This window comes from Pelodiscus sinensis, chromosome 1 (assembly GCF_049634645.1).
Source record: "Pelodiscus sinensis isolate JC-2024 chromosome 1, ASM4963464v1, whole genome shotgun sequence".
In the NCBI taxonomy this organism is placed as follows: Eukaryota; Metazoa; Chordata; order Testudines; family Trionychidae; genus Pelodiscus; species Pelodiscus sinensis.
In genome coordinates, this window is record NC_134711.1 from 129,216,639 (window position 1) to 129,240,127 (window position 23,489).

General features: G+C 44.0%; 1 protein-coding gene across 1 annotated transcript in view; it reads right to left on the bottom strand.

Annotated features, from left to right (window-relative positions):
- LOC102453877 (potassium voltage-gated channel subfamily KQT member 1-like) overlaps positions 1–23,489 on the bottom strand; it is a 723,768-nt gene that overhangs the window by 297,385 nt on the left and 402,894 nt on the right. The window contains exon 13 of the mRNA XM_075901205.1: positions 4,583–4,658. Coding sequence (XP_075757320.1) covers positions 4,583–4,658 — 76 coding nt within the window. The remainder of the gene's footprint in view (positions 1–4,582; positions 4,659–23,489) is intronic.

Sequence of the window (23,489 nt, forward strand, 5' to 3'; positions counted from 1 at the left end):
TGCGGTGTGGGGACAGTGGACGGCCTGCCTGACTGACCCATCCTTTCTTCTCTTCCCTGCAGCGGGACCCAGCACCAGACCCTCCACTGCGGCAGCAGCGGCACCCCCAGCAGGCCAACCCCGGAGGCACAGGCTCCTCCAGAGGGACCAGATGCTTCGCCGGTACATCAACGCCGTGGAGGCAATCCAGGCCTCCATCGCGGAGCGGGTGCAGGGGAACCTGCAGTGGCGGCAGGACGCCTGGGCTGCCTTCCTGGACAAATGCCGAGGGATGCGCACCACAATGGACACGCTGACGGCACATATTGTGCATGCGATTCCCTATGGCATGGGCGGAGCCCAGGCCCCCGCCATCCCTCCCGTAGCACAGCTCATGCCTCCTCCCATCCCAGCTCCTGCCCCTGTTCCTGCCATCCCAGCTCCTGCCCCTGCCCCTGCCCCTGCCCCTGGCCACCTCCGCGTGCAGCCTGCCCCGACGCAGTCTGCCCAGCGTGGGCAGGCTGGCCCCCAGAGGAGAGCTCGCAGGGGCCGCCCATCCCAGTAACTGCCCCCCCCTTCCTGTCCCAGTTGAAGGTCTCCCCCCCCCCTTGTAAATAAACAGTTCTCTATTTTGCTGTTCATTCCTGTGTTGGGTATTGTGTAACTCTAGGTAGTGTACGAAATGATGTGAGATGCCAAGTAGCCACTTAAATTTAACATGGTGGCAAACTGTGGAGAACGAAATCTGTACTCTATCACTGGGGGGGCCCTTCGTACGTGGTCAGTGGTTTGTGGCGCAGAAATAAATGCTGACACTTTTCAGTAAAATGTAAACCACAAACTATATTTACATAGGGTATGTCTACACTACCCCGCTAGTTCGAACTAGCGGGGTAATGTATGCATACCGCACTTGCTAATGAAGCCCGGGATTTGAATTTCCCGGGCTTCATTAGCATAAGCGGGGAGCCGCCATTTTTAAATCCCCGCTGCTTCGAACCCCGTGTAGCGCGGCTACACGGGGCTCGAACTAGGTAGTTCGGACTAGGGTCCTATTCCGAACTACCGTTACTCCTCGTGAAACGAGGTGTACCGGTAGTTCGGAATAGGCACCCTAGTCCGAACTACCTAGTTCGAGCCCCGTGTAGCCGCGCTACACGGGGTTCGAAGCAGCGGGGATTTAAAAATGGCGGCTCCCCGCTTATGCTAATGAAGCCCGGGAAATTCAAATCCCGGGCTTCATTAGCAAGTGCGGTATGCATACATTACCCTCCTAGTTCGAACTAGGAGGGTAGTGTAGACATACCCATAGATAACAAACTAGCAAGAACGGTTACAAGATGCACACAACAGATAATTAAACATAGTCTAGGTGCAGGGAGGACGATTGGTGGTGTTGCTGGCCACCTCAATCCTTTGGTCCCTCCGGGCCTCAGGAGAGGAACAACCAGGAGATCCCTCGACGGAAGATGACTGGAATCAGGTACGCTCCCTGTGCAAGGGAGGGGCGGCCCAAGCCCCTGGGCAACCCAGCCGGGAGTCTTGGCTGTCCCTGGGCCTGGAGTGCAGCACCCTCCCTCCATCCCACTCCCCCTGGGACTTACCTCCACGACGATCACTCCGACGGTTGATCTTCCCACCCCGAACTGCTGGGCCACCGAGCGGTAGCTGTCCGGTGTGGCCAGCTTCCAGAGTGCGATGGCGACCCTCTTCTTCACAGGGATGGGTGCCCGCAGCCGGGTGGTGGCTCTCTGCAGCGCGGGGGTGAACCAGGTGCACAGCTGCAGGAAGGTCCGCTTTCTCATCCAGAAATTCCGGATCCACTGGTGATCATCCCATCGTCCGATGACCACCCGGTCCCACCAGTCGGTGCTGCTCTCCAAACTCCAGATGGGCCGGTCTACGGTCGGGTGCTGATGCCACACGGTTGCCAGGGCCTCCCTGGTGAGGGAGTCCAAGGCGATCTCTGCCTCCTGGTCCATGAACAGCATGGCACTGGCCTGCAGCAGGAGCCGCAGCCACCTGTACAGCCCCAACAGGGGCCCGACCAGGCACATGGCCACCCGTGGCTCCATAGCAGACAGAGCAGGGCAGGAAAAAAAACCGCAGGCAAAAGCAGTTGAGGGCCAAAGGGTGGTGTCCCCAAAAGTCAGAGGGCAACCACAGACCCTGCGAAGGGTGTCAGTCCCTGGCAGAGGCCCGAAGGCACAAGAGCAGGAGACCAACGGCTGCCCGGCGAGGCCCCTTTAACCACGTGTCTGAACGGCGCTCTGGCCCCGCCCCCAGAAAGGTCTGGTGGCCTTTGCCCTCTTCAAAATGGCTCCGGTCTTCTGCTTTTCCAGAAAAGCGTGCCGCCAATGTAGACGCGCTTTTCCGGAAAAGCGCTTCGTTACAACGATAACTCCGGGGCCAATGTAGACGCTCCTTTTCCGGAAAAACTGAAAACGGAATAGTATTCCGTTTTAAGCATTTCCGGAAAAAGGTGCCAGTGTAGACATAGCCAAAGATTTCTAGGATATCTTTAAAAAAATGGTCACAAACTCAGGTCTGTGGGTTCAGAACATTGCAAGTTGGTTTTACGTTCTGACCCTTGTGGGTAAATATTAGAGCTTACATCAAATTTGCTGGAAACCATGTTGGCCATACAGGTTTCCATTTTTTATATCACTTCACAAATAGCATGAAAGCTATTAGCTAATGGACTGTGTGGGAAACCTGTAGCCAGATTTTCAGAAGGAATGAAAATCCACATACAGGCAGTATGGATACATGGATCCGACTTACATCGGATCCCTACTTACAAACGGGGTGAGGCAATCCCGCACTAGTTGCTTCCCCCCAGCAGACCAGAGAGACGCGGAGCGGCTTTTCTCAGCAGACACCTCAGCTTGAGAATAAAGGACAGAGGGAAGTGAGGTGTGGGAGAATAAAACTGAGCTCTGGAGAAATGTTTGGCTAGAGTTTCCCCTACAATATGTACAAGTTCCGACTTACATACAAATTCAACTTAAGAACAAACCTACAGTCCCTAACTTGTACGTAATCCGGGGACTGCCTGTATTTTGTTGAACTCAATGGAAGTTGCAGGTGCTGAGCACCTTTGAAAATCTGGTCGCTAGTTATTACAAGAAGTAAACCATAATCTAGATATTTGAGAGAGTTTGATCAAGAACTCCTCTTAAATGGTAAAAGCTTGGACCACTGAGTTCAGTATACAGCCTCCTCTTCTCCTAACCTAAAGCAAGATCAGGGGTTGGTTGTGCCAGGAAAATGGGATGTGCCTGGAATGGGATTACTACTCATAAAACTAAACAGAAAAGAGACAGAATCACTAAAGCAAGTACAGGCCTCAAAATTGACTTAACTAAGTGAATGCTGAAAGAGACTGAACCAAGATGAGTCAGAAAAACAGAAAGAACCTAGATTGTGATTGCTTCGCAATAAACCTTACAGAAAAATGATAAAATGGAGAATTTTGGAGTAGTGCTTTGTTTTGGCACAGCGAAATCAATGCTTAAGCCTTGAAAACTAGAAGACAATGTTATTGGAAACCAAATTGACCCCAACCCTTTTATGTGAAAACATAGAGAAAGATAAGAGTTTGTAGGAATGAAGAAAAAGCACACGTGATGGAATAGCCATTTAGAAATATTTATTAAAATTAACTTAATAAAATAACATTGTATTTTTGAAAAATACAGTCATCTAAAGAAAGCATGTACATTTTCTTTTTATTCCCCTCACCCTCAAATTAATTGAGTTAAGAATCCGAGAAATGCTGGGTAAATCTGCTAGTTAAATTAATAATAAAGAACTACTATAATGGGAAGTTAGGAAAGTAGAATTTAGGCAGGTGAATGAAAAAGATTTCCCAAAGTGACAAGTGATTTTGTATGCTTCTAATTTTTAGATGAGTTACCTGAGCATTCTGAAAGAAAGTTACCATTCAGACAGTGGACACACACTACTTTCTGAAAATCAGGCCCCCTTTAATATGTCTCAAGTTGGGCACTCAAAACCACTAGCCACTTTGGAAAACCTTTATCATGATTTTGAAAGTCATACTCTATTATATACGACCAATCCAGTTACGTCTGTTTTAGTGCACACACTTTGTTCTCTAGACATTCTCATGGTGACTAGATGATCATCATAATACATAGGCAGCTGCGCTGTAGCAGGATCCTCTATGTAGTCTTTTCAGTTAGCTGAGTAACCTGCACGAGCATATTATTTTATTCCAAAGGAAAAAAAACCTGATCATTTTAATTAAAGATGCTGTCACTAAAAGGTAAGTGAAAAACAATGATGGAGCCGAGTCTAGAGATGCTGCATGTTTGAGTGTTGCGGAGCACGCACTGCTGTTAACTGGGAGTTCTGTACATATTGTGAAATTTGCCCCTATGTCGAGAGCAGGAGGTCTAGTGTTTAAGTACATAAGCTTTTTCCCAGCCTTGTGCTCAAGGGCAAATTTACCCATTCAGCATTTTCAAGGTCCATCCCAGTGCTTCCCCCCTAAACAAACACACACACACACACACACACACACACACACACACACACACACACACACACATTTTTCTCACTCATCCCTACTTGTTACCTGAAATTTTCTTCTGGCTACAAAATATTGCATTCGCCTTATGACTTTGACAGCTGTTCGGTGTGCTTCAGTTAACCTGCCGAATAAAACACACACACACACAAAAGATAGAAAAAGATGATTGTAAACAATGAACTACAACATGTCCCAATTCTTTTCTACAATATCAAATTATTACACAGTACATTAAGGATGTATGCCTCTTTTGTTCCATTGCCTTACCTTCTTGTATAGTTCTGCCTCTAAGTATAATAAATTGATAAGAGAGACAGTAGAAGCAGGTGTACAAAGATAAAATGTGGGGGGATTAGACAGGATTACTGTCAGTGCATATAACTGGCATCAGTTTGAGGAATGTGAAATGTTTTTAGAACCATGACCACATTCCTTATTTTGCTTTTATTGAATGGTTGCCCACGAGCTCCAAAGCATGGAAATTAAGTCCTTTGAAAAGTGCTTTGATTCTTCAGAGGAGGGGGGAGTAGGAGAGAATTAGGAACCATAAGATTTGAAACAAGCCTAACACAACCCACATGCATAAATTACATATTTTGTGTGTTTGTACCTGTATAAACACACACACACACACACACACACACACACACACACACACACACACAGTCCATATATTTGAGATGAGCAAAGTTATATTTATTCTCCCGAGCTGGCAACAGTCTTCGGAGGGCAACGCTTGACATCATCATTGACATCTGATGACAGCCTCGAAAAGGCCAGCCAGCACGGTGGCTGGATCCGCCAAGTATCCTGAAAGCAGATCCAGCTGCTTCTCCCCTAGTGCCACTCACTGGGGAAAGGAGCCAGCAGGAGGCCCTGGTTTCTCCTGGCCTGAGGTGCCCCTTTACAGAGTGACGGCCTTAAAGTCGCAATGATTTCAGTGCATTACAAAACAATTCCTATTGATTGGGCAATGTACCACAATCAGGAATATTATTTTATACTTTGTGGAAATATTATACAGTAAAACTCCAGTGGTCCGGCATCCAATGGTCCGGTACTCCTGATGGTCCGGCACCATCTGGAACCCAGAAGTGCTCCGGGCAGCCAGACAATTGGAGCTGCTCTGCCCCCGGCTTCCCCGATTCAGCCGCTGTTGAAACTGACCAGCTGCTCTGCCCCAGGCTTCCCGGAGTCAGCCGCTGATCAGTTTCAGCAGCGGCTGACTTGGGGAAGTCTGAGGCAGAGCAGCTGGGGTGCTGCCGGGTTAGTCCCGCAGCTCCAAGGGGCACATCCCCCCCCACTCCACCCCAGATCCCTCATAGCCTCCCCTTCCGATAGTCCGGCATATCTCATAATCCGGCACCCCCTGGGTCCTAAAGGTGCCAGATTATCAGAAGTTTACTGTACAGGCAGTCCCCGGGTTACGTGGGTCCGACTTAAGTCGGACCCCTAGTTACGAACCGGGGGGGGGCCGCTAGTGCGGGGTGCCTCCCACACTGTCGCCACCTCCGGCGGCGCGGGGAGAGCTTCCCCCCAGCAGACCAGGGAGGTGCGGAGCTAGCGCCCCCCCCCCCAAAGCAGACCAAGGAGACGCGGAGCGGGTTTCTCGCCGTGGAGGACGCGGGCGGCGGGACCGCCGAGATGTGCCGCGGTCCCACTGCTCGTGTCCTCCACGGCAAGAAAAGCCGCTCCGCGTCTCCCTGGTCTGCTGGGGGGGGGGCGCAGCTAGTGCACCCCACCCCCCAGCAGACCAGGCTTTTCTCGCCGATGCCTGGGGTAGAGTAGCTGGGGGGCTGCCGGGTTGGTCCCACAGCGCCGAGGTGCGGCGCTACTGGACCAAGCCAGCAGCACCCCAGCTGCTCTGCCCCAGGCATCCCCAAGTCAGCCGCTGCTGAAACTGATCAGTGGCTGACTACAGGAAGCCCGAGGCAAAGCTGCTCTGCCCCGGGCATCCTGGAATCAGCCGCTGATCAGTTTCAGCAGCGGCTGAATCGGACATGCCTGGGGTAGAGAAGCTGGGGTGCTGCCGGGTTGGTCCAGTAGCGCCGAGGAGCGGCGCTGCGGGACCAACCCAGCAGCACCCTAGCTGCTCTGCCCCAGGCATGTCCGATTCAGCCGCTGCTGGTCAGTTTCTACAGCGGCTGAATCTGGACGCCAATTCCGACTTACATACAAATTCAACTTAAGAACAAACCTACAGTTCCTATCTTGTACGTAACCCGGGGACTACCTGTATTGTTATTTCTATGTAAGAAAGTCACGAATTGCAATCTAAAATATATTTATACATAGAGTGTCTGTATGAAATGCGTGTGTGTGTGTATACACAATATAACCCCTCCCCCCCCCCCCCCCACACACAGCATACAGAGAACATTGCAGAGTCAAACAAATGGATTCCAAACTTCTTGGGTGTCACCAACAGAACTGCTCCATTCCAAGCATACACTTGTGTAAACCCATGAAACAAGTACCACAGAGAGCGTGCTAGTAGTTTGGCCTGTAGGAACTTTACTATGACAAAAGGAAAGCACCAAATGTGGCTCTCCGAGATCCAGGTAGGATTGAATGGCTCATGATTAAGAGGGAAATGATTTTTCACCTGTAGACTGAGTACATTTGATACAGAAATCACTGACAGTTATTAAACACAACGTAATTTTTAAAAGAGTGGAACCACAGAGCTCTAAGCATTACCTGTAGGTAAAGAGAGCTTGAAACAAACATGTAGATCTGCCTGTCCTGAGATCTGTATGCACCTATAAGGTTCGGTAGTGCTGGGCTACTCAACTTTGGAAGCCCTGGGGGCCACAATGACACACACAGCACATGCTGAAGGCCGCAACTTAAGTGTGGTTGCATATACATGCAAATATATATGCAAATAGCTTCTTTCACACTGATGGGCATGAATACAAAGATTAAAGCAAGACAACACAACATGCAGGCCCCATTTAAGTCAGTTCTGCTGATATTAACACAATGCAATATTTACCCGATTTCTACCCATATGACAGCACTTTTAATGATCAATGACAGTCCAGGAATTTAACCATTAAAAACACATATCAACACAAGACCAATATATTGACTACTTTTTTGTTTTGGCTCCCATCTGTGGGAGTCCTGTGTAAACCCGTGTAAACCCAAACCACACCGTGGACTGCAAACAAATGGGCTGCAGGCCTTATGCGGCCCTTGTGCCATGTGTTGAGTAACTCTGGTTTAATGCAATTCAAGAAAATGGGTCCTGTAGGGTAAAAACAGCTCCCAACAGATACATCCAATAGAAAATACACATGGGTGAAGACCTCTAAGTCCAACCCTCCTTTTTGGCAAAGGTTTTTTTCTCTACCACACATTCTGTAGCACACTGTCAAGTTTTAAATGTTCCAAGTGATTAACTTGCTAGCACACAATTTAACAGGCCTTGCTGTTTAAAAAAGGTATCTATTTTATGTAATAAAGTAAGAGAAACACTAGATTATAATATAAAGACCCTCAGTGTGGGCTTTTCAAAAGCACTCAGCATTGATCGGACTCTGCACCTAACGGTAAAACTACTATGGTCTTCACTGGGAGAAAGGCTGAGCTGAGTGCTTTTGAAAATCCCTTTCGTATTTGGAGAGCTGGCAATTATCGGTCATATTTAATGATCCTTCACCATAAAAGTAGCAGCACAGAAACCTATGAATTTCTGTTTTAGTGGGAAAAAACACAGTATGAAGGGGTACACATTCAGAGCTAAGATATGTATATTACTTTAATTACCCCCCAAAAGCCCACAGACACATTCTGTCTCCAGAAGATTCACATTTAACTGCTACACCCTAGTGGCGAGTGATAGTTAATTCTTTAAAAAATCAGGTTACCCTGGTTAACCACATTATTGGCTAAATAACCACATTCAACACTGATTTTTAAAAGAAAAAAATTGTTTTGGTGTTAGATGATTCATTCTATTAAGAGACAGATCTAAATTATAGTGTAAGTCATATGCCTGATAGTTTTGTATGGAAACAGGTTTAGTGGTTCCGTTTGGGGGAAGGTGTCGGGTGGAGCATGCTCCCTCCACTTCTTAGAATGGTTATAGTTTGGGGGACAGGAGGTGGCCTTGGATGAGTGTGAAGTAGCACCTGTAGTGGTTGCCCCTTTTGCAGTTTGGGAGCAGGGTGGCTAACACTGCCTTCCAAACTCTGTCCATGTCAAAAAGTGGGGAGGCCTATTCCCTGGAACAAGTTCTGTCATCGGTGCCCCTGCCCTTCTACAAAGATTCCCTTGCACAGATAGGACTACTAAATTATATGTTCCAGGCTTTGAATCACAGCCTAAGATCTGTTTTGCACTTATGACTATATTGTAGCTATTAGACACTGCATAAGGGATGATGCAGAGCCTGGCACTGCAGAGCCATCTTTTAACTGTTTCTGTTTCCCAGGGCTACACCTGAACTGCTTCTTGCCCGGTTCCCACCCTGCCCTTTCACATGCACACTTCTGTGCATGCATTCACACAGACACTCATGCATGCGGGCAAAGGACAGTCTCGTCTTTCACTTAATATTTTGCTATTTAAATTACTTGGCCTTAGTGTAGCTTTCTGCATAAATCTGTAACGACAGACTCATACCTGTAAACATTATGCATGTATAAAGTACCTTTCACCCAAGGATCCCAGAGGCACTCTATAATAGAAAAAAAGTAATTAACCTTCTGACTCCTTCCTCTAAGCATAAACATAAGAACATACAAACGGCCATACTAGGTCAGACCAAAGGTACATCCAGCCCAGTATCCTGTCTGCCAAAACCGGCCAATGCCAGATGCCCCAGAGGGAGTGAACACAACAGGTAATCATCACATGATCCCTCTCCTGACATCCATTTCCAGACAAACAGAGGCTAAGGACACCATTCCTACTCATCCTGGCTAACAGCCATTGATGGACCTATCCACCATCAATTTCTCTAGCTCTTTTTTGAATCCCGTTGAAGTCCTAATCTCCACAATATCCTCTGGCAAAGAGTTCTATGGGTTGACTGTGTGCTGCATGAAGAAAAACTTCCTTTTGGTTGTTTTAAGGCTGCTGCCTATTAATTGTCATGATTATTCCTATTTAGATTGAGACATAGAGCTTATGTCAGTTATCCAAGTGTACACTGTGAGTGAGAGGCAGATCTTAGAACAAAACATTGGAGTCATCATTCCCTTCCTCTGCTTTCAGCTCTGATTCAAGAAAGTATTTAAGCATGTGCTCCAATCCCACCGATTTGCCAAGCACATGCTTAAAATTTTTGCTGAATAAGGATGCTTTCCTGTAACAAGGCTTTAAATGACTCTATGACACACCTTTCATAACTGAGATTCACTTTTAATTAAATTCCCTTATATTCCTTAGTGTTCTTTGTTCTTGTAATCATAGTCTCTCTCAGTCAAGGGTTTTTAATTGATGTTATGAATGATTCTTAAAATCAGCTGTGATTCTCAGGAGAGAACTTTAATTAAAAAAAAAGGAATATTACACCATCAATTATATGTGAAACTGGGTCCAATGTATCACATATAGTTAAGTCATATATTTAAAATGACTATTTGGTGTGATCAAAACTGGATCTGTAATGATTCTTTTTTCTGTACTCATTTTCAATTTTTCTATAAAAAACAGTCAGTTGTGTGTGTGCGCATGTGCATGGGTTTATCCCTAAATCATTAGACTGGCTGATCCCATTATGACAATGCTTTAGGGATGGCAAGAAGCTGTGATCACTCTCAGAAATTCAATTATCCAGGGATTAATGCAATCTTATGGATCAACAGCACCATTACCGTGTACACATTACCGTGCCATCCTGTAAACTTTATGGCATGCAATTTATGATAAATCTGAGTCAGCTTAGGAACTTCACGGTTGTAACTGTGCTGGACATAGCCCCCCTGAGCTTCACAGCAAAACAGGGATGAAATCAATCCGAGTCACAAGACCTGAGCACTTGAGCTGAATAAGAATAAAAATCTTTATTAGCTGTCAGCATTATAGTATCTATGAAACTGCTGAAAAGTGCTGATTCCGTCCAGCAGAGGGCAATGATATACATACAGATGCTATCGAGCATGCTATGAAGTTGTTTTATAATTACGTGTAAACCAAACAAAAGCTATAGTACTCATCAAGAACCATGACCATGCTGAGTCAGGTTTTGAGCTAGCTATTTTTTCAAGTGTCCCATTCAAAAGAGTGTGGCTGGAATTTTACCATCAGGCCAAAGCATAGTTTTTCACACTTTCAAACCTAGAAACAGCTGAAGGATTTTGTCAAAGCCTTCTCCAAAACATTTGCATTTGGCATAGAATAACAAAGGAAAATGTCACTCCCAATGGTGATAGTATTGGAAAGTTATGAGCATATAAAAACATGAGCCAATAATGGAAACTTTTTGCATCCGTAACTATAATGGATGTTACCTAAGTGTCTACAGCAGAAGTATGCACTTGGGTCTATAAATAGAACTTGACATCATCTTAAGGTATGTCCTTGAGATAGAGCCAAAGTCTCAGGCTAATTTGCACAATAGTAAATGTCCTTTTACCGCTTTGTAAACTGGCTGCTTCACAAGCCTATCACTTTTAAGGATAGTCATGCCTATTGTGTGTGTTAGGACGGGGAGGTGGGACATTCATGTGGATCCAAGGACCTCTCTCCCCGCAAGCATTGCACACAGATGCTACAGGTTGGCGAAAGAGAGAAGGGGGATGGGAGTGAAGCAGAGATCATTATTTTTTGAGCAAACCATTTTGCAAAGCTTTGATGTTGAGTGGCTGTGCCCTCTCGCCAACAACTAATCTGGGGAATAAGGGGCCCAAGGGCCCCTCTTTACTGGCTGACATAGTTTTTCCCTCCTTAGGATTTGAGTACATCTGTGTGGCTGCAGAGCCTGGCTGGACCGCACAGCTGTTACAGGCTCTGTGCCAGGGAGGCCCCATGGCCTATGTTTGGGTCCATAACATGTGGCATTGAAAGTATTATGAAAAGTTGCTACTTTTAAGGTAGAAAACTTGGTGCCATTAAGATTTTTTTTAACTAAAAAAAGGAAGTAGCCCAAGCCAAAGAAGCTGACCATTTACAATTTAAAAAAATGAAAGCAGTGGGAAAAGAGGCAGATAATCAAACCCAAAACTCCTTTGGCAACTCATTACAAATATTTTTAATGCCACTGTTAAAAATATAGCTTAGCCAGCTCAAGCCCCATTCTTTCATAATTTACACCCACTCTGATAAACTTACAGTCCAATGTGCATTGAAATATCCAACTGATATTTTTAGGTGGAAAACAGAGTTTATAGGAGGCAGGGGAAGGACCTAAACCAGAGAAGTACTGCAACTATTCCATTATAAATGCTAAAGCACAATGGGAGTCTCAAAGCACTGCTGGCTATTGCTTTCACTGTGCACACACCTTTTCATCCAGAAGGTTTTCATCCTTAGCATTCACTTGAGCATAGAAAGAAAAGAAGGCTTTTATCCAGGATGTACTGTTTTTATGGCTGCAGATAGTGGAATAGGCATTCCAGATTTTCCTGCCGTTTATTCAGGTGTCATGAATTAACGGAGTTATTTAGTATAACGTAACTACTTTGATCAAGTACTGTGGAAAATAAAGGCCACTTCATCTAGGTTAATTATAGCTCTCTGATCCAATTTGCAAAACTGGTTTGAGGATACACACTTACAGCACATATATGTACACTGTATGTTATTCACGTTACTGCTGAAATTGATTAATTTATTACATACATTTCTGTTTAACAGTAAATATGAAAAAACCCATCATGCTAGCTCTGGCATTACACTGGGTCTTTCAAGAATTCTGTAACTCCTGCCTGTAGCAGCACATGGTATCTTTTCTGGCACATTTCACCTGATGTGGGTTTTTTTAAGCCATGATAAACACAGACTAGGTCAGGGGTTGCAGCTGAAGAATAAAGGAGTATTTTGAACCACTTATTACTATATTTGCATTTTTATTCTCCAACCACATTTTAGCAAGAGTATCTACTTTAAGTTACTTTCGCCTTGAAAGAGATTTGATAAGCAATCATTGTGGTAATTCTTCTCACATATACAATTGCCATATATAGGCCAATATTTTATTAGATAAACTAGAAGGGAGACCTTGAAGGATAGAAATGTTAAAATTCTGATAAAAAACAAAGGAAAAATTTCAGACTCATAGGCTGAACTTTCGGTGTGAGCAGAATGGGACTCTAACTTCAGAGTTCAGATTTTCCATTAAGCTTCAGTTGACTCTCAAAATCTGAATCTAGAAGTTAGCAGAGGTAAACCAATTCACCTTATACAGAGATGTACTGTATGGCAGGAGATTCCACTTTTTAGATAATATTCAAAAAATGTGAATTAAAAAGTCATGGAAATAATATGGGATGACACGAACTAGAGCCCCAAAGTTGCAAGTTTGGCAATTTTGCCAACTTGCCACACAGGCACTGGAAGTCCATTCACATGGAGTCCCTTCCACTACTAGAATCTGTAACAGGTAGTGGAAACAGTCACAACATCACAAGATTAGGAGTATAAAAGATAAAAATTGTTTTTGTGGGAGGAGGCGGTTGGGAAAGACTAGAAAACATGAAAGTGAACAAGTAAAAGCCTAAAAAACAGATAATATCAAATGATTCCACCATATAGCATGATGATCCTAATTTGGAAGTCTATCCAGAAAGTTAAGGAGCCAGCCAATGGCACAGGCGTCAGCAAACAGAGCCAAACCAATGGGCATTTGAGTGAGAGTTTATAAGGGAAGTTTGGGATAGGAGATGTATGCTGTTCTGTTTGGGGACTGGTTGGTTGGCTGTGTTCTGCTTTTGTCTTTTCCTTACAGGAGCTTAGGGAGGAAAGCTATGCCAGAGGCAGAGACAGCAATGCTACTGATCCAAAGAATGAAAGAGGCAATCAAGGTGACCAAATGTGGAAGCTGCGGGATGAACAGTATCCTGGAGTTGGTACCCGAAAAGAGCTTCATTTGTACAAACTGCCAGGTGGCAAAGCTGATGGAAGAGAAAATCCAAGGTTTGGAGATGCAGGTAGAAACTGTGACTGAGTTTTGAAAGGGATTCAAGCAGATTCATCTGAGGGTACTGAGGGAGTTGGCAAATGTCACTGCAGAGCCTTTGGCCATTATCTTTGAAAACTCATGGAGATCAGGAGAGATCCCGGATGATTGGAAAAAGGCAAATGTAATGCCTATCTTTAAAAAAGGGAAAAAGGGCAATCCAGCGAACTATAAACCAGTCAGCCTTACCTCAGTCCCCAGAAAAATCATGGATTCCTCAAGGAATCCATTCTGAACCACCCGAAAGAGGGAATAGTCAACATGGATTCACGAAGGGCAAGTCATGGCTGACCAATCTGATTAGCTTCTATGGTGAGATAACTGGCTCTGTTGACATGGGGAAGGCAGTGGATGTGATATATCTTCACTTTAGCAAAGCTTTCGATATGGCCTCCCACAATATTCTTGCCAGCAAGTTAAGGAAGTATAGATCAGATAAATGGACTGTAAAGTGGATAGAAAGCTGGCTAGATTGTCAGGCCCAATGGGTAGTAATCAATGGCTCAATGTCAGGTTGGAGGTTGGTTTCAAGTGGAGTGCCCCAAAGATCAGTTCTAGGGCCGGTTTTGTTCAGCATCTTTATTAATAACCTGGATGAGGGGATGGATTGCACCCTTAGCAAATTTGTGGATGACACTAAGCTAGGGGGAGAGATAGATACATTGGAGGGTAAGGATAGAGTCCAGAGTGACCTCGACAGTTTAGAGGACTGGGCCAAAAGAAATCTGATGAGGTTCAACAAGGACAAGTACAGAGTCCTGCACTTGGGATGGAAGAATCCCAAGTATTGTTACAGGCTGGGGGCTGACTGGCTAAGTAGCAGTTCAACAAAGAGACCCAGGGATTACAGTGGATGAGAAGTTGGATATGAGTCAACAGAGTGCCCTTGTAATCAAGAAGGCTAATGGAGTATTAGGGTGCATTAGAAGAAGCACTGCCAGCAGATCTAGAGAAGTGACTCTTCCCCTTTATTCCACTATAGAAAGGATGTGGACATATTGGAGAGGATCCAGCGGAGGGCAACCAAAATGATTAGGGGGCTGGAGCACATGACCTATGAGGAGAGGCTGAGGGATTTGGGCTTATTTAGTCTGCACAAGAGAAGAGTGAGGGAGGATTAGAAAGAAACCTTCAACTTCCTGAAGGGAGATTCCAAAGAGGATGGAGAGAGGCAGTTCTCAGTAGTGTCAGATGGCAGAACAAGGAGCAATGGTCTCAAGTTACAGTGGGAGAGGTCTAGGTTGGATATTAGGAAAAACTATTTCCCTAGGAGGGTGGTGAAGCACTGGAATGGGTTACCTAGGGAGGTGGTGGAATCTCCATCCCTAGAGATTTTTAAGTCTTGGCTTGACAAAGCCCTGGCCGGGATGATTTAGTTCGGGTTAGTTCTGCTTTGGGAAGGGGGCTGGACTCAATGACCTCCTGAGGTCTCTTCCAGCCCTAGGATTCTATAATTCTACGAGGTGATGGAGGGAAAAGAAGAGGCAGCTAAAGGACACAAGTTAAGAATACAAGACTCTTGCATGCAAGCTGGACTGGAGAACTGTGAAGGGACACTGCTGGGTGAGGAAAGTGGCCAGTGGGATCTAGAGATGTCAATGCATAGCCAACTCTATGATGAACCAATAAGCCTATGTTTACTCATTAATCTTGTCAACTACTCAAATCCCCCCCCCCCCCCCGCCAGCCTCTATGTCAGTATCCGCTGGGTGGGAAGGTCCAAGCTCCCTCTGCGAACGGAGGCTGCTCCACCTTCCATGGAGCAGCCTCTGTCCGTGGCGAGCTAGGCTCTGACAGAGCTGATCATCGTAAGACAGAGCTGATACAGAGGCAGCAGTGCAGGGTTGCTGGGGGCACCCCATGAGTGGGGCTGGAGTGCACTGGCTGCTGGCCCCTCTCCCACAGACTATAAAATAGTCATGTAACCAATAAGAATTCATGTGATTACATAACTATTCAGTTACCCAATATCTAACAGCCCTAGTGGAAGCTTGAGACTATGAGAACCAGGCAAAGGAAAATACCAGTTATCAAGGAGAAATGGTACTCAAAAACATGGCTGCTGAGTTGGAAAATGAAGAAGGGGCACAGCAAGCAGTAAGGCTATATCTAGATGGGGTTCTTTCGGGGGAAAAAACCCTTTTTCGAAAGAACCCGTGCTCCTGAAAAAATGAGTACGGGTTCTTTCAAAAAAGGGTTTTTCCCCCTAAAGAACCCTGTATAGACTGTGCTTTCACTTTCAAAAAACCCTTTTTCAAAAAAGCACTTGGACGTGAATATGCAAATGAAATGTGAGATATTTAAATCAGCGCTTCATTTGCACTTTCGATTTGCCTCATTTATATTCCTCTTTCAAAAGAGGAATGTAGTTTAGACATGCCCTAACAGGCTACGGGAGGGGAAAGAAGAAGAGAAATAGCAGATAGACCCCCTAAGAAGAGGAACAAGTCAATGGAGCTACCCAGAGTGCCGAGCCCCAGGAAGATTCAGGGTTAGTCCCAGAAGATTGCAAGGGAGAACAAAACACGAGAGGACTTGCAGACAAAAAGAACAGGAGGAAAGCCAGACAATCTTACGACCACCAGGAACAGGCCAGTGCACAAGACTGGGAACTCCATAATAAGAAGAACAGACAGGCCTCTCATCAGAGCTGATCAGGAGAACAGAAGAACAGAAGGAAGTGATGTCTGCCAGGAGCAAAGACACAGAATGTGGCCCCGAGGCTGAAGAAGATCCTAATGGGAGGAGGAACAATTCCTCTGGCTGTTCTTCATGTGAGGACAAATGATACTGCAAATCCCTCCTGGAATGCATTATGGAAGACAATGCCAGGTTAGGGAGGTTATTTAATGAAATGGAAGCTCAAGTGATCTTCAATGTGATTCTGTCCTTTCATAGAGGAGGAGAATGAAGCCAAGCCAAGATGATGATGAGCAACAGTTGGCTCAGACTGTAAGAAGAGTTTTGTGATGGTCAACCCCGGGGAGGCATTTATGGAAAGAGAACTGTTTTTATGGGATAGATTCCACCTGAGTAAGAGGAAAATGGATTTCTAGGATGGAGGCTGCACAACTGATTAAAAAAAACTTTAAAATAGAAATTTGGGGGAGATGCTCATGTAACCACCATATCCGATTCAAATATTGACTATGAGAAAAATCAAGAAATAAAGTAAACAGAATTGGAGAAAGGAATCACAGGGGGAAAGAGAATGGATATTAAGGGCACGTCTACACAGCAGGGCTAAAGCTGAAATAAGCTACACAACTTGAGCTACATCAATTGCGCAGCTGAAGTTGAAATAACTTATTTCAGCTTTTGGTGCTGTCTACACAACAGGAAGTCCAAGGTAGAGCACTCTTCCTCCGATTTCCCTTACTCCTTGTACAATGAGGGTTACAGGAGTCAGAGTAAGAAGTCCTTCGGCTCCACGTTATTTTGATATTGTATCAAAATAACTGCTTGCTATGTTATTTCAGAATGTCAGTTATTCTGAAATAATACTGCTGTGTAGACATAACCTAAGAGAAAAGATAGTGCTAGTACCAATAAAACTACCAGACAGGTAGGTGATAATGGCAATAAAATGACTGTACCCAGTTAGATGAGGAATCTTGGCAAAGCCAAGCAGAAACAACTAAGATGTCTATATGCCAATGCAAGCAGCCTGGGTAGCAAACTTTAGGAACTACAACTTCCAATGCAGGAAGTAAAACCAGTCATTATCAAGATAACAGAAATATGGTGGAATAGACGTCATGACTGGAGTACAGGTATTGAAAGGTATATGCAGTCCAGAAAAGACAAAGAGAAAGGTGGTAGAGCAGTATTGTATATTAATAATGAGATAAATTGTAAAGAAATTAGAAGTGATGGAAAGGACAAAACAGAGTTTGTTTGGGTCAAAATCACTTTGGGGAAGAAAGTTACTGGAGATTCCCCTGGGATAGTGTCTGGGATATGCTACAGGCCCCCAAGCACCTGTTCTGGCTATGAATAGAGACCTCTCTAATTTCTTCAATGACATAAATACTACTGGGAATTATGTGATCAGAGAAGACTTTAACTTCACAGATATAGATTGGAGGACAAGTGCTACCAATAAGAATAGGGTGAAGATTTCCCTCAGTGCAATAGCTGACCAATTTCTTCACCAAATAGTCTCTGACCCAAGAAAAGGTGATGCCATTTTAGATTTAGTTTTGGGGAGTAGTGAGGACTCATAGTAGGAGATAACTTGGGTTCTAGTGATCATGAGCAAACTCAGTTCAAACTAAATGGGAAGGATAAAAATAGAGCTGTAACTAGGGTTATTTATTTGAAAAGCAAACTTAAAGGGAGGATGTTAGGGAGGTGGACTAGACTGAAGAACACAAAAATCTGAATGTGGGGGAGGCTTGGAATTATGTCAGATCAAAGCTGCAGAATCTGATGCCTGCATCCCAAGCAAAAGGAAAAATTCATAGGGAAGTCATGCAGATCAAGCTGATGATCAAGAATCTCAAAGAGATGACTCAGAGAAAGGAGAAGGCTACAGAGGAAAGAAGATGGGATGGATCAGCAAGAAAAGCTACTTCTTGTCGGTCAGAAAGTGGATCAATAAAGTAAGAGCTGCCAAAAGCCAACAAGAATTAGACTTTGCAAAAGGAATGAAAATCAACAGTAAAAGGTTCTATAGCAAAATAAAATAAAATAAAATAAAATAAAATAAAATAAAATAAGAAAGAAAGAAAGAAAGAAAGAAAGAAAGAAAGAAAGAAAGAAAGAAAGAAAGAAAGAAAGAAAGAAAGAAAGAAAGAAAGAAAGAAAGAAAGAAAGAAAGAAAGAAAGAAAGCTGCTAAGAAGCACTGAGGATAGGGTAGAGATTAAGGATAATCTTGGCAAGGCCCAACACCTATATAAATACTTTTATAGGCTAATGAGGAATTTAGGGACAGTGACAGGGTGGCCAATAGAAATGAGGATATGGAAGTAGAAATTACCACATCTGATGTCAAACTCAAGCAGTAGAAGGGGGCTAAATTGGAGCCACAGGATAATCTCCATCCAAGAATATCAAAGGAACTGACAGATGAAATTGCAGAGTTTAAATGAATCTGTAAACTCGGGGGTGATATCCTATGACTGGAGACTTGCTAATATAGTACCTGTTTTTACAAGAGGAAAAAAAGTGATCCAGGAAACTACAGGTCTGTTAATTTGATCTCAATTGTATGCAAGGTCTTGGAACAACTTCTGGTATGGAAAATAGTTTTGGACATAGTAGTATGGTAACTGAGATAAAATAGATCATCTTATTTCAAAAAGCAGACTGTGCCAGACTAACTTGATCTCCTTCTTTGAGAAAATAATTGATGTTTTACACAAAGGAAATGCAATATGTCAAATTTACCTGGATTTCAGTAAGGCATTTGATACAGTTCCACATGAGATATTATTAGTTAAATTGGAGAAGACAGGTATTAATATGGGAAGGGAAAGGTGGAGAAAGAACTGGTTAAAGAGGAGACAAAATGGATCACACTAAAGGGTGAACTGTGAAGCTGGAGAGAGGTAACTAGTGGAGTTCCTCTGGGATCAGTCTTAGAACCACTATTACTTAACATTTTTATTAATGACCTGAAAAAGTGGGAGTGTGTTAATAAAATGTGCAGCTGACACGAAGTTGGGAGGTATTACCAATGCAGAGGAGGCTTGAAATACTTTAAAAGAAGATCTGGGTGACCTTGAAAACTGGAGTAATAGAAATGGCATGAAATTTAATAGTGCAAAGCATAAGGTCAGATACTTAGATACCTAGATACAGCAAGAATGTTTGCTTTAAGCTAGGGATTTATGAGCTGGAAGCAAGAGAAGAAGAGAAAGACCTGGGTATACCAGTTGATCACAGAAAGACTATGAACTGCCACAGCAGTTAAAAAGGCTAATGCAGTCGCAGGATGCATCAACCAAAGTATTTCCAGTATAGACAGGAAAGTGTTTGTACCATTATAGAAGGAACTGGTGAGACCTCATCTGGACTGATGGGTGCAATTCTGGTTCCCTGTGCTTAAGAAAGATGAATCCAAACTAGAACAGGAGCAGGGAAAAGCCACTGGGATAATCCAAGGAACAGCAATAATACATTGTGGGGGGAGACACACAGAGCTCGGCTTGTTTAGCTTAACCAAAGGAAGCCTGAAGGGAGATCTGACAGCTACCTACAAATACATTACATAGACAAATGGTAGGGAAGGAGACAAGTTATTTAAGTTAAGCACCAATGTTATCACAAGAACAAATGAATTTAAACTGGCCATCAATATGTTAAGAATTGAAATTACATCAAGGTTTCTAGCTATCAGAAGAGTGATGATCTGGAACAGCCTTATAAGGGGAATATTGGTGGTAAAAAACCTAATTGGCTTCAAGACCAAACTTGAACAGTTTATGGCGAGGATGGTATGGACAGGCTGCCTACGTGGGATGCAGTCAATCTGTGACTGCTAATAGCAAACATCCCCAATGGCAGGGCGATGGAATGCTAGTTGAGAGGGCTCTAAGTTACTATAGAGACTTCTTTCCCAGGTGTCTGCCTAGTGGGTCTTGCTCATATGCTTAGGGTCTAACAGGTCACCCACCATATGTGGGGGTCAGGAAAGGGTTTTCCACGAAGTCAGATTAATGGAGACCTGGGGAAGGGCATCACCATCCTTGGGCAGCGTGGGACACAGGTTAGTTACAGATTTAAACTAGAATAAATGGTGGATCCTCTGGAACTTGAAGTCTTTAAATCATGGCTTGAGGACTTCAGTAAGTCAGAGGTTAGGGGTCTACTTCAGGTGTTGTTGGATCAGGTTCTATGGCCTGTAACATGCAGGAGGGTCAAACTAAATTATCATGATGGTCCCCTTTGACCTTAAAGTATATGAGTAGAAACCTCAAGAGGATGGCTTGCAAAACTTTGTGTAGTTAGAATGAAATCCAATCCCTAGTCACGAGTCAGGTATGAATATACCTGATTCTTAGCCTAAAGCGATTCTGATACAAGTAATCCTTCAGGTGATTTATAAATCAAAATGAGATGAAATATCACGGCAATCTCTCAGAATGTAGTGCTGGATGCAACTTCAATGCTTACCTACCCCGCACTGTACCTATATATGCTGACAATCTTGATTTAGGAAGGACTATCCCAGTTTTTTCCCCCAAGGCTACAGTCCCAGCCAAAGTCTCAAGAAATGTGTCAGCTATGGTGTTTGTTGAAAGCTTCACTGATGGTCTTCTGTTACTATGGTCCTCATTGCAGAGACTGGTGGGGAGCTGGGGGTTGTTACTCCTGCCCAAGTCTCTGTATATTTTGTTTTGAGATCATTGCAGTGAATACATGGAATATAATGGATGAGGCTCTGCACATGAGAGATACCTTCTCCCACAACGCATCCTCTACATGGATCAGCTCTTGGGTGAGTGATGGAGAGTGAGAAAAGAAGCAGATTCCCTGCCCCAGTAGTCCCAGGAATGTGAACAAGGAACAAACTGGGGCCAGAGGCAGGGAATATATGGGGGAAACTAGACACACAGTCCATTAGCAGAGAGAGAGAAGGACAGAGACTAGTAAGTGAAAGAAATATCCTTGAAACTACCCAAGGGTAGCCAACTGCTGAATCCTTTTACTGTGAAACTAGAATTAAAGTGAGATTATTTTTCCCCTCTGAAGTGAGCAAACTGCTTCTGGACACTGCTGAGAGAAGAATGACTACTCTCTAAGCTGGCTGAATTATATAAATCGCATTAATTATTCTATACCTGGCCTCTAGTTGGGTGGGTGGAATTCTCGTATGTCATTGGCTTTGATAGTTTCCCGTAAACGTGGCCTCTGATATCATTTGATGTTCACTTCCTTGAATCTCTGGAAGCCAAACAGATTCTGGTCAATATTCACACATTTTTGCCCCATCAATTAAGATCCAAATTGATCCTATCCTGGCAATTTTATTATTTGATTCACTTGGGATTTGATCCCAAACATTTTAAACTTGTTATAATTTATACCACATTAAATGTACACATTACTGGTTAATAAAAGGTGTCAGAGACACAGTCCAGGAGACCAATGTGCTCTGTTTTTCCAAACTCCAGGTGCAATACATACATGAATCATCACGCTCATCAATCTGCTGACCTGACAGAATCACCCCTAGTAATAGGAAGATTATTCCACAGCCATGCTTATTCAGTTGTCATGCTTTTTGGTGAGACAAGCAGGAGGCTTATAATCATAGTAAGATGTCCACTGGGAATTGGATTGGGGCTACCTTACTCATTTTGCTCTGGTTAATACCTTTAAAAAACTGTTATTGAGTTCCTATTCTGTGTACTGTGAGAGTTCATTTACCTCTTCTCCATATTCAACATTTACAGGAACAATGCTCTTAATATACATCAGTGATTGAGCACTATATTTACACTTCACTGCTTTCTGTCATGAAAACGTAATGTCTGGCAAAGACAGGCTTTGAAACCCCAGTTTGTTTGGGTTCATTAATTTTAATTCCTACCTCACCTGCCCAGAAGCTGGATCACAGTCAAGTCAGGGAACAGTTCTAAGAATTGAAACTTTAATGGCTTTCAGGCAGTTTCAAGGCTTTGTATTTCTTTTACAAATAAATGATTGCTCTGCATTATGTACCAGTAATGATTAAAGCTGCAGTACCGAGGAAAAAGTTTTATATGTGTTTTAAAAATGCAAAATACTATCTATAAATTAGATATTTCAAGTATAAAATAGAGCTATCTAAGGCTTAGAATCAGAGTAGCTCAGAAAGAATAACAGATTTACAATAGAAGCTCTTAATTGTTACCATAAATTAGCAAATATAACCTGCGGGTTATACACATTTTTACAGCCCTCCCCCTTCAGGGTATACATCTCTGTGTCTTATACAAGTTGATTTTTACTCCTTAGAGTTCCCCTGGGAGCATCAGTTCCCCTAGGCAGCTCTGCCCGCCTCCCCATTAGAACTGGGTCATCTCCGCTGCAGGGGGGCAGGGAGGGCCTGATGAGCTTCCAGCATGACTGTGCTGCGTTCTCTGTTCCCCGCCCAGAAGAGGGTGGGTGGCGCCTGGCTGCAGCTGCGCAGGGCAGATCTGGGCATGAGCACGGCTCCCCTCCTGCAGGCCGGCCGGCTCTCTGGCAGCAGGATGGCCATCACCTTGTGTCTGCTCTCTATGCTGGGTGGCTACCTCCTCACCTTGGCACTGCTGCTCAAGCGCCCGGGGCTGCTGCACTGGGTACAGAGTTATTTCAGAAATCCTGCCCTAAGTATTGCAATAGGAATTGCTTGGTGCAAAGCGCTTTGAAAACCTGGCCCTTATTTAGATGCTTACATGGGAGAATTTAAATGGGAACAGACAGAAAAAGTATTTTGTCCCATTTGGCATAATAAATAATAAGAAGAAACATCCCTATATGGAATCACAAGGAAAGTTGTTCAGTTCAATATGAAAACATTGGGATTCATTTCCACTTTTCCAATCTTCTTAGAATTTAGGAGGCATCAATAGAATAATTGCCTGGAATTTTTTAGCCTGATTAAGGTCCTGCTTTAGAAAATCACTTAACTTTAAGCACATGCTTAGGTGTTCTGCTGAATCAGGGTTGTTGTATTCTATTATGAGTTGTGGTTTATACTCAGTAAAGATAAGATCCTGCAACTGGATCTGCCTCAACAGAGAGCTCCACCCACATGGCTCCCTTAGGGTATCTCTACACTACCACCCTAGTTCGAAGTAGGGTGGTAATGTAGGCAACCGGAGTTGCAAATGAAGCCCAGGATTTGA